Source organism: Vombatus ursinus, unplaced genomic scaffold (assembly GCF_900497805.2).
Source record: "Vombatus ursinus unplaced genomic scaffold, bare-nosed wombat genome assembly UNPS02011591.1, whole genome shotgun sequence".
Lineage (NCBI taxonomy): Eukaryota > Metazoa > Chordata > Mammalia > Diprotodontia > Vombatidae > Vombatus > Vombatus ursinus.
This window is the reverse complement of record NW_020951369.1, coordinates 5,715,575-5,727,521: the sequence shown is the minus strand read 5'-3', so window position 1 is coordinate 5,727,521 and position 11,947 is coordinate 5,715,575. Positions and strand designations below refer to the sequence as shown.

Sequence of the window (11,947 nt, the reverse complement as noted above, 5' to 3'; positions counted from 1 at the left end):
TAAACACTCTTAAGACATCATATACTTAGAAATTCTCCTATCTGAAAGCCCAGATTGCAAGGCATGATACTACCTTTGAGTAGAACAAAAAAAAACATAAAAAACATAGTCCCAAACATCAAGGACCCGTGATCTGTTTTCTACAAAACAAACACATGACAAAGAATGTTCAATGCATTGGAGTCAGAACATGCTGTCAGATGAATGAACAATTTTTAGTTATTCGTTAAAGAATATTTTCTCCCATGACATAACCCCATGAAAAGAGCTCAAATATACTATTCTAATTAGAATCTATAAAGTCATGAGCAGGGCAGACCAGTCACGTGAGGAAGAAATACAATGGTCATTTAATCCATTTATGAAGACTGGATACTTCCATTTTAAGGATAGTATCCTAGCTAGCCATCTTTACGGGGCTCTGTCGCTGACTCTCTGGAATTCTTTCTCCACTAAACCCAAAATGGGTACCTTTTCTTCTCTGTCCTGTGCTTTTCAGCTTCCTTTAATGGATGGTCTTTGCCTATTAGAATGTTTCCTCCTCGAGGGTAGTAATTTTTTTTTTTTGCCTGTATTTGTATTCCTAGTCCTTGTATTCATATTGCCAGGCACAATGCCTGGCAATACTAAGTGCTTAATAAATGTGTGTTGACTTGATTTGGCTAAGCAAACTGATTAACCATGCCACTAAAGGCTTTAAATTGGTAAACTCTGGTTTCAGTTCATCAGTGTTAAGAGTGAGAAAAATTGCAAGTTTGGAGGTGCTTATGAAGAGGATCACTTTAAAGGAGGAGAAGGAGGGAAATTGTTATTCCTCATACCATTAATGTCAGCGGTGTGACTTTTGAAAGGAGCTACTTGATCAGTAGCAGTCATTACCTGCATCAGGGGGTAGAGACACACATTCAAGACAGATACAGATAGAGATAAGTCACCTGAGGGAAGAAAAGAGAGTCAGACTACAGAGGAGATGCCTCCTTACCAGGAGGGCATCGATATACTGCTGCAGGTGCTGAAAGGTGAGTGAAGGGGAGGGATGCGCCTGGGGCAGGGAGGGCTCGAGCAGGGGGCTGTGCAGTTTTAGGTGGTTAAAAACAATTCTGAACTTGAAAAAACACCAAAAAAGACATGTTTTATATACATCATTCAGTCAACCAGAAAGTATGTATTAAGCACGCACTACCTGCCGGTCACCGTGCCGAGCGCTTGAAATACTGGTATCGAGGAACAACCTCTCCTCGCAGCGAGTTTGCTTCCTTTTGAGAGGACTGTACCTTAAACTGCAGAGCTTCTTACGTAAAGCTGCTTTTCTTTTAAAATCTACATCAAATTCAGCAGTTATGTTCCAAAGCTGTCCTGCTTGTCTGTGATTCTGTCTGGCTTTAGGTGCACTTTTAAAAAAGATGTTTCAGTAACCTTCTTTCCTTCCTTCCTCCCTCCATCTCTCTTCTCCCTCCTATTCTCCCCTGCGTTGGTGGGAGAAAAAAAGAAATAAATTCTTTGTATTAGTATGTATACTCTAGCAGAACAAATTTCCATGCCGGCCGAGTCCCTAAACGTATGTTTTGTTCCGCATTGAGGGGTAACCTGCTTCATCATCAGCCCTTTGGAATTGTGGTTGGTCATTGCATTGATTAAAGATATTAAGTTTTTTAAAGTTGTTTTTCTTTATAATGGTGTTATTGTGTAAATTGCTTTCCTACTTCTGCTCTTTGTGCACATACTGAACATTCTCCCCTCCTAGAATGTAATCTTCTTGTTGGTTTTTTTTTTTCTTTTTGGTGAGGCAATTGGGGTTAAGTGACTTGCCCAGGGTCACACAGTTACTAAGTGTCAAGTGATGACAGCATATTTGAACTCAGGTCCTCTTGACTCCAGGGCTGGTGCTCTATCCACTGCACCACTAAGCTACCCCGAATGTAATCTTCTTAAGGGCAGAATTTTGTCTTTGTATTCCTAGCACAGTGCCAGGCACATCCTGGATCATTAATAAATGCTTATCGATTGCCTGGAGGAAGTAGTATAGGGGCAATGACAAAAAGATGTTGTAATTACTAATATATTCACAAGTTCAAAGGGCAAAACTTGATGCATTGTAAATTCATGGAAAGGAGAGAGAATGTGTCTTCTGTTTTATATAGTCAGTTAAAATATCTACCTATACACCTTATGTCCAGGAAAAGTACTAGGCTAGGTGCTTTAGGGATACAGAAGTATAAGATTTGGTCCTTGCTCTAAATGAATTTATAATCTAGGGAGTTGGGGAGACAAAACTAACCCACATTAATAACATTGTAACCACCTCAATCTATAATAACCATAAAAAGGACATTTGCATTATACTTTAACGTGATGTTTTCACACAGCTAGCATCAGAAACAGAATATGAAACCAGGATCTTCCTGACTCAAAGGCAAGGCAGGCTCACATAAATAATAATGTATCTACAATAACAATAAATGGTATTTAAAGTTTGCAAAGTATTTTAATATATTTTAGCCAGATCCTCATAGCAACCACAGGAGGTAGGTGGGACAGATGTCCCCTCCTTCCTCATTTTACAGATGAATGAACTATCCTTTCCACCCAGTCTGTATTCCAATTTATTTGGGTAATCCTGCCTTTCAAACAAACACAAATTGCTTTCAAGTGTCTTGTCTTCACAAGTTTCATATTCCTGAAGCACTTTCCCTTCTCGTCTTTGCTGGTATAGTTCCTATTTAATCCTTTAAACCTCAGGTGCTTCCTGTGAGGAAACCTTTTTTGATCTCCCTTCTGGTTCCTAACTCCCAGCCAGCAATGGCCATTCCCCTCACATCTCATATAGCATTTTGTTTTGTGACTCATGCTTTAACTTATCCCTGGGACAGTTATGCTGCCCTTTGGCAGACTGCTAGGTGACACCTTTGGGTGACAGTTGTCACCAGGGTAAGTTTGCTTTTCCATTTGAGCACTATAGGGCAAAATGATTTGTTCCATACTAGTTATAGCTCTAACCTAGTATATTTCTGGCTGGAACCATGGACTTGTCTCTAAGGCACTGTGGGAATGTGGAAAGAATACTGGGTTTAGAGTTAGAAGACTTGGGTTCAAATCCTACCTGTGTGACCTTGGGCAATGGCAGTTTTCTCATCTGAAAAATGAAGGAGTTGGCCTAAAAGTCCCTTCTGGATCTAAATTAAAATCCCATGACTCTCTTTTTCCACCACTTCAGGCTAGTGTTTGGATGTCAGTCTTTCTCCAAGACTGTATGCTGGCCACCCCTCCTACTTACCACAATAAAGCTGGGCTTTTGTGAAGGTTTGAATGTGCTTATATAATACATATTATAGCCATTTGTGTTATGTCTGAGAGCAGGGAATATGTCTCATCCAAACTTTGTACTTTCCCCAGTGCCTAACACGTTACATACTAGGTACTTAATACATATTTGCTGAATGAATTAGGTAAGTGTGGACAAGAATCACTATGAGAAGTGACTCCTGGGACGTGAACAGGCAGTCTTTAAAGAAAAGCAGATTATCAACAGTCATATGAAAATGTTTCAAATTGTTTGTAGTAAGAGAGATAAAAACTAAAACAATTCTGAGGTTCCACCTTACACCCATCATCAGATTGGAAAAGATGATAAAAAAAGAAAATAATAGCGGAAGTGTTATGAGAGGACAGGAACACTAATGCACTGTGGGTGGAACTATGAATTGGTGCATTTTGGAAAGCAACTTGGAGCTATACCCAAAAAGTCACACTCTGTGTACTAGGCATATATCACAAAGATTTAAGACTCATATATACAAAAATATTGATAGCAGCACTTTTTATTATAGTGTCACATTTGACAATTGAGGTAAAATTAAAGACAAGGTTCTGAGCATGACCGATTTATTACCACGAGGTGGAGCTTACTAGTCTTCATATAGTTTTGGGAAGTTCAAGACAACATAGAATAGAATTGGGTAGGTGGGGAAAACAATTTGTTTGGTTACAGGTTGGACTGCGTCATGGGAATGACATATGTATATTGTGTGTATAGACATGTGCATATATTCACAAACACACATGCTGGCACAACAGGTTGCTCAACTTGTGCAAAAATGAATTCATTAACGTTCCCATTTCCCAAACCTGTCTCTACTTCACAATTTCTAGCAAAGGCACCACCATCTTTCCAATTTGAAACCTTGGAGTGATCTTTTCTTTTTTTCTCCTAATCCTATCCTTTATCTCCATATCCCAATTAATTGTCAAGGCTTGTTATTTTTCTTCCATTGGTCCCTTTCTCCTGTCAACCATGAAAATAAATGACTGAAGAATCACAGAGATTATGCAGCCACTGCCAGCTCAATAAAATAAAATATCAGACAGCTCACATCAGTTATCACAATCATAGTTAACTCTGAAAATATCAAAGAGCTCACACAGGTTATCACAATCACTGTTAAGAAATAAAATAAAAACAAAATAAAAAAATAGGGCCAACAGCAGTTATATGGAAAAAGTTTTCTTTATTCCATTGCAAGAGGGAGCTAGACACATGTGCTGGGGCCTCCTCTGTTGCTGAGGAGACCTGCTTTAGTGCAGGGCACCGAGATTTAGGGCAAATCTCAATACGTATAGCAATGATTATGTAGCGAGCTGTAGCCTTGACAATGAAGGGTAACAGCAACAATGAGACAAGTTTGATTCATAGCAGGGCTTCATGACCCAGAACATGGGTCTTTCAGGTAATTGTCTGAGCTCAGGAACCACCTGGGGCTGGTATGAAACAATTCTGGCATTTTGCTGCAGTGAGTTCATCCAGAGGGTTACCTCAAAGGACTGTTGTTATGCCAAGCTCAGGGCACAGCTTGCTTGCTGGGCCTCAGCTCTGGAAAACAGGGTTATCTTCTAATAGTAAAGAGAGGGGGTGGTCTTGGCATGGGGACCCTGACACTCCCCATACTGCCACCACTCTAATCACCTCATCACCTCTTGCCTCTTGTCATATTGTAACCTCTTTCTACTTGTTTTTTCCCCCGTCTTTAGAAGATTCTGGTCTTAACTCTTTTCAATCCATCTTTCAGAAGCACAAAAGACAATTTTTTTTTAAATTACAAGGCTGCCCACTTCATTCTCCTGCTCAAAATTTTTTAGGGGCTTCCTATTGTCTAAAGGACAATAAAGTACAAACTCCTAAGCCTGGCATTTATGGCCCTCTAGAGTTGGGCCCCAAACTACTTTCTAGTTTTATTTCACATTACTTTCTTCATTCACTCTTTGTAATCTAGATAACTTGACATAATATCCCTTATAAATGTAGTGCACTCTTTTCTTGTCCCATGCTAATTAGTCAAAACTGTCTCTAATATGTTTACCCCAGAAACTAAAGCATATGAGCATAGGTAAACAATTTTGATAAAAAGAAAGTTTGTAGGAAAAATTTAGAATTAGAAATAATGCTTATTTATTAATGAAAATACTCTGAAAATTGGAAAATACGTGTTTTTTTAAATTGTAGGTACCAAAGACAATGCAAAGAAATGTCACCTAAGACAAAAAATTTCTGACTACATGGACAGAGCAGAAGACATAAAGAAGTTTTTGGAGCAAGAAAAAGAAGGTATGAAATATACTTTCAAAAACCAGTTGTTAAAAGTAAACAGGGAGGGGCAGCTAGGTGACGCAGTATATATAGCTCCGGCCTTGGAGTCAAGAGGACCTGAGTTCAAATCTGGCCTCAGACTTACTAGCTGTGTGACCCTGGGCAAATCACTTAACCCTGATTGCCTTACCAAAAAACAAACCAAAAAAACCTGAGCTGACTCTATGGGGCAGCTAGGTGGCACAGTGGATAGAGGACCAGCCCTGAAGTTAGGAGGACCTGAGTTCAATTCCAGCCTCACACCAAACACTTGACATTTACTAGCTGTGTGACCCTGGGCAAGTCACTTAACCCCAATTGCCTTTAAAAAAAAAAGGTAAACAGGGTAGTTTACCTGTTATATCAAGCCCTGTATGACTGGACCTCCATTTATATTTAAAGATTTTGTTATGGGACCTCATAAAGTGTTGTTCTGCAATCTTCTTCTCTCCAGAGCAATGTTTTATATATGCACCAGGGTTGTGTGTTTTGGTATATTGTCCTTTATTCAATTGTCAGTACAAATAGAATACGTAAATAAACTCTTGTGACAGCCTTGCAGAGATTTCTTGATCCTTAAGGTTTATAATTGAACTGAATATTTTTTTTCTTGTCTCCTTCCTTTAATAAAGCACTTTACAAATCATTAAATATTACACATATAGGAGCTATTATTGTTGCCTGTTAGCAAGCCTTCTCTAGTCCTTCCTCTGCACCACTGAATCTTCCTAATACATGATTAGGGTTATATCATTCCACCGCTCAAAAACCTCAATATTTTCACCATTGCTTACATAACGACCAAAGACCAAATACCCTATCTTTCATACCTGAGCTCTACCCTGCCCATACAGCTATATCTCAGATTATTTTCCTGATGTACTAGGAATAATCCACACTTCTCTCCTTCCCTACTGCTATGCTTTTTGCTCATGGTGGACTGTCCCTACCTTTTTTACTGAAACCTAATCCTTGGTCCCAGAGCTTTCACCAACCAGATGATGTGGTGCACATTATCTTTCTCAGCCTTCTCTTCAGCTACACCAGTTTAGGTTGAGGGAGGCAGTCCCGTATAGAATACATAGGAACAGAGATGTAGTGGTTACAGCTGTAGCTAAGAATGCATTTTCCTATTGAAAATTTGTTATTATGGACATTACTAATACTTAATCTATTTGTAAATTATTGAGAATAGTTAATAGCTAATAGTTAAATGATTTAGCTAACATTATGTACCAAATAGATCTTTTGAAAAGCTATACTAACCTAGGAATCTGTTATAATCTTTTTTCTATAGAAAAATATACTCTGAAGTATACTCTACACATACTCTAAAAACGTGACTTAAACCAAGTTACAGAGTACAGCTTTTTTAATAAACTGAGGACTAACTGTATATCATGGTGTTTTAAAAAAAAAGCCTTAAAGGCTTATGGATCATTCAGTTAACATTTATTAAGTGCCTATTGTATCTCAAGCACTGTGCTAAGTATTAGGGAAATCAAGACAAAAATGAAACAGACTGAAATTAATAAGGGATAATTAAATCAAGTTAATAGGATCAATGAAGAGACAGTTGCTGTGACTTCCAAGGCTGTCTCTTTGGGTTTCTCTCATTAAAATCAGCTTTTTACAAGGCTTAAAGCGGACTTGAAAGGCAACGTAAAATACTGCATTAATATATCATACTCCATCCTTGTTTAAATTGTAGAACTAGTAGAATTTAACATCTAAGGAGAACAACTAGCATATAACAGGAATTGTGGTTTTGCTAAGTCAGCAAAAGATGACAGCAGAAAATCATCAGACAACTTTATAAATAAACTTGTAAAACTCGGCTGGAGAGAGCACCCTAAAACTTATCTATCTGAATTTTTTAGACATTGTGCTGGTATTGTTTTCACCATTAAAAGGGTGTTTTGGTCTTCCTAATCCTTTGCCTATCTATCCCTGTTATTATACTGTTTCCTTCCTTTTCGTGGTCAGAGTTCTTGAAATTTAAAACCAATGCCTCTACTTCCTCACACCCACTTTCTCCTCATCCCTTTGCAGTCTGGCTTTAGTTCCTACCACTCTATTGAAAACTGAACTCTCAAAGTCAGAAATTGCCTCCTAATTGCCAAATTCAATAGCTTTTTTTTGGTCTTCATTCTCCTTGACCTTTCTCCAGTATTTGACATTGATTAATCTCCTCCTTATGAATACTTTGCCTTTCCCTGGCTTTTGAAACGTGGCACTCACTGGCTTCTTCTCTAACCTTTCTTCCATAGCTTTTTCTCTTCATAAGGTGAGTATCTTGCAAGGTTCTATCATAGGTCCTTTTTTTCTTTTTCTTGTCATTTGCATATTGCAGAGTTATCCACAGATAACTTTGAAATCTGTAGGTCCTGCTCTGAACTTTGTTTCAAGCTTCAGTGTCGCATTACTAACTGCCTGTAGGATATTTTTATTTGGCTGTTACCGCTATTAACCTCAAACTCAGTGTCTAAGAAAAACCTAGTCTTTCTCTTACTGTCACCATTTTTTGTCAGTGTTACCAGTCATTCGTGAAACTTTGGTGTTCTTTGCATCTTCCTTCTAATTTCACTTCTCAGTGTTACCAAGTAATTCTTGTTAATTCTGTCTTTAGTACCCACCTCTCCTCCTTACTGATGCAACCATTCTAAATCTTCATTGGCCCCACTTACTACAGTAGCCCCCAAACAGGTCTTCCTATCTCCAGCTCTTCCCATTTCAAACTGCCCATCTACCTCTGCATGACACCTACCTTATGCATAAGTCATCCCTTTACTCAGAAGCCTTCTTTGGCTCCTTATTGCCTCCCAAGTTAAATTCCAACTCTTCAACCTCGCCTGCTACCACTGTAGCTTTTCTGGCATTATATTGTTACTCTCCACAGAGGCTATACTCCAGGGAAACTATAACTGGGTGAGCAACTGTGTCTCTTGAATGTATTGTGCTTTCCTGACTCTGGGCACTGTTCACAAGGCCCCTTATCCCTGAAATTCACACTCACAAATCCTCCCCTTATAATTATAAAGTTATATATAGTTTGTTATAAAGTCCAACTCAGACGTCACCTCCTCTTGGAAATCTTTCATGATCCTACCCACCCATACCCCCTAACATCACATACCACTGACTGCATTTCTCTTAAGTGTTTATGTATTATCTTGTATAAAACATTTGTTGCACCAGATTTATTATCATCATATTGGCCTTAGGGTGATTAATTTTTTGGCCACAATAGCTCATCAAGAACATATACTAAATGTCAAGAGGTAGTGATCTGTGTGGATGGTAGGAGTGCCTATACCAATGAAATCACTGATCCTTGAAATACTGAAGCAGAAATGTGTGTGTGTCTGTCTGTCTATCTATCTGTCTCCCTACTAGATTATAAACTCCATGAGGGTTGGAATTTTGTTTTTATCTAAATTCTGTATCTCCCCCACCAACACCTAATGAAGTATTTTACATGCACAAGGAACTAAAATGTTTGTTGAATTTAATGTGTTTTGTCAGATGGAAAATACCACAAGCAAATTAAAATAGAAGAGAATGCAACAGGCTTTAGTTATGAGTCACTTTTTCAACAATACCTTAATGCAGCTGTGACTGAAATATGGATAGAAGATCCTTATATTAGACATACTCACCAGGCAAGTTAAATGTAACTTAAATATAAAAGCGTATTAATATTTAAGTTTTGCTGATTAGCTAAACTTTATATACAACTTTCTTCGATTCTGTGAGATGCTTGTTAAGCAACCATGTAAAGTGAAAACTATTCATCTTCTTACTTCTATGGATGAAGTAAGTATTCGACTGTATTAAGATTACTTCTTCCTTACTTATAAAATGCAGCACAATCAAGGGAACAAATTTCAAATGTTATATGTAAAATGGAATAGATTCATAAAGCGGTAATGTATCTTAGAAACAATCTAGTTTAGCCCCCTTTATACATGAAGAAACAGTCCCAGAGAGGCTAAGGGCCCTACCCAAGGTCCTCAGTGAAATATAGGAATCTAGAATCTTAGTCACATGATTTTTAATCCAGTGTTCTTTCAAACACCACCATGTTCCATTATGCTGTTTTTTTTTTTCACTTTGGAATGAGTTTATATAACAGGGATGACTGACACAAAGCAAATTTCAAGCAGTTCTATTTCTGATGACTTTTATATCAATTAATTTCATATGATGGAATAAAATAGCTTTCATTTAAGGTTTGCAACTCACTCCACTTAGATTATTCTTCTAACAAGCCTGAGAATTAGTTGCTGTTATGATGCCCATTTTTTGATGAAGAAATTGAGGCTTAGAGAAATTAAGTGAATTGTGTAGGGATACATGGCTACTAGGTGTCTTACTTGGATGTTAGATTTACCTCATTGCAAGTTCTGCACTCTGTCCACTTCCATTTGAATGACTATAGTGTTACTAAATTGTAAATGGGGCTGAGTTCTTGTTAACATGGAAAGGGAAATTATTTAAAATGCTCCATTATTGTTCCTTAAAACATCATATTCCCTTGTTTTTAAAATTGCTTCTAGTCATCTGTAATATACATACAAAAGTCAGTCAAAATTAGAGAAAAATAATGTGTATATACATATATGTATATATATTTGCTATTAACAGGGCAGTGGGAAGGGTCAGCAGACCAGTGGCCTGGAAGAAATAAAAGAGTCACTTAGTCAGCATGGAATAGAGCTGGAAATAGAATTCTCTTCTTCAATACATGACCGAGAAATTAGGTTGGTTTTATTTTTTTCATTTTTAAGCCATACATATCATTCAGATATGAAAACTTAAGATACTCCTTTCCCTTTTCACTAATTCTTGCATAATTTTATAGTAAATAATTTTTGTGTTTAATGATTACAAATTTAGACAACTAAATTTTACTGTTCTCTTGATTTCTAAAAAAGGAAGAGTTGGTACATTTCATGACATGTGTAAGTTTCTGGTTTCCTAATGGGACAAGATGTAGCCATGTTTACTCATTCAAAGAACTTTCTCCCATTCACTAAATTATTAAAAACAATGATTGTTGTGCTACTTTCATATTCCTGCTTCAAGTATGCAGCACTTCCCATGTGACAGGAAAATCATTCCAACTTAGGTACTTTAATAAGCAAAATTCCTTAAAAACTATTGATGGGTTAAATCAGTTTGAATTGTTAGTTTTTAAAATTAAGTGGCCTGGGACATATCATAGTGGCAGTATTTTTAAAAATACTATTTTTGGGTTCTTAATCCTTTTTCCCCCCCTTTAAAACAGATTATCTGCTTACGAAGCAGACTATTGTCCCAATAACCAGAGCTTAACAATTGAACTTGGAAATGTTATTAACTCACCTTGGAATGACTGATATAGCTGACTGATAGTTACCCATTTCTCTGCTTGAACACATTCCCACATGAATCTTGTATCATGAAGTCTTTTGGAACAACCATAACTCCCCCCCACCACCACCCTGGTAATAAGTTGTAAGATAACGTCCTGTTGGTACAGAAGGGGATTGGTCTCATTAATAGACTCCAAACATATTGGACTAGCTTTCAAGGGGGCATTAGTATAGTATACTAAGATGGTAGAAGAACAGTGAATAAGATGGTAAGGAAGAATTGGTAGCTCAGGGACATTAGGGAAAAAAATGGGGTTCACATCTCACAAACAGATCATGATCACACAACATACAAAAGAGTATGGTTGATGTTGTAAGCGGTCAAAACAAGTAAGTTGTCCTCAGTGAATCCAATGAAAATTTGTTTAGTTTGGCAGAATAGTACCATGTTGATGGCAGGCTAGAATTTAGTGGTTCAGTCAGCTAAACTGTTAGAATATTTGCCAGCTCATCCAATCAACTAATTTTTTTTGCAGTTTGTCCCTTTATATAGACACAGCCCAAGATTAAACCTGGTGTTGCTTCCACTTTCATACACCTGATCAAGTAAGAGACTTCCCTTGGCTAGAGGAAATTGTGCTGACATTTAGCCTATCACTTTAAAATTTATCATTTAACCTTTATGTTTATACAATTACATTTCTAATTTCAATAGGTTCAACAATGGATGGATGATTACGATTGGAAGGGGACTTGATTATTTTAAGAAACCACAGGTAGGACACAGCCTTATCTTATTAATGAATGACACAATTCTAAGTCATTAATAACAAATTCTCTTTTTCTTTCTAGGGGCGTTTTACACTCGGGTATTGTGATTTTGACCTGAGACTGTGTCATGAAACCACAGTGGACATTTTTCATACTAGGCACACAAAGAAAATATGATGACTATCTCTGACCTCATGTT

The 11,947-nt window shown here is 37.4% G+C and overlaps 1 protein-coding gene across 2 annotated transcripts; it reads left to right on the top strand.

Annotated features, from left to right (window-relative positions):
* The first annotated feature begins 5,535 nt into the window (after positions 1-5,535).
* MITD1 (microtubule interacting and trafficking domain containing 1) lies at positions 5,536-11,925 on the top strand. 2 transcript variants are annotated; one of them, XM_027856621.1, is made up of 6 exons: positions 5,536-5,599; positions 9,146-9,282; positions 9,341-9,436; positions 10,268-10,383; positions 11,693-11,753; positions 11,830-11,925. In XM_027856621.1, exons 1-6 carry the CDS (start codon positions 5,551-5,553, stop codon positions 11,923-11,925), a joined length of 555 nt encoding a protein of 184 aa, XP_027712422.1. In that variant the 5' UTR covers positions 5,536-5,550. The 2 variants fall into 2 exon arrangements, with proteins under 2 accessions (XP_027712422.1, XP_027712423.1); XM_027856622.1 differs by lacking the exon at positions 9,341-9,436.
* The last annotated feature ends 22 nt before the right edge of the window (positions 11,926-11,947 follow it).

Coding starts and splice junctions, on each gene's coding strand:
- MITD1 (XM_027856621.1), top strand. CDS start 5,551: ATGGACAGAGCAGAAGACATAAAGAAGTTTTTGGAGCAAGAAAAAGAA. Junction 9,283..9,340: donor ATATTAGACATACTCACCAG/GCAAGTTAAATG, acceptor TTTGCTGATTAG/CTAAACTTTATATACAACTT. Junction 9,437..10,267: donor TTCTTACTTCTATGGATGAA/GTAAGTATTCGA, acceptor TGCTATTAACAG/GGCAGTGGGAAGGGTCAGCA.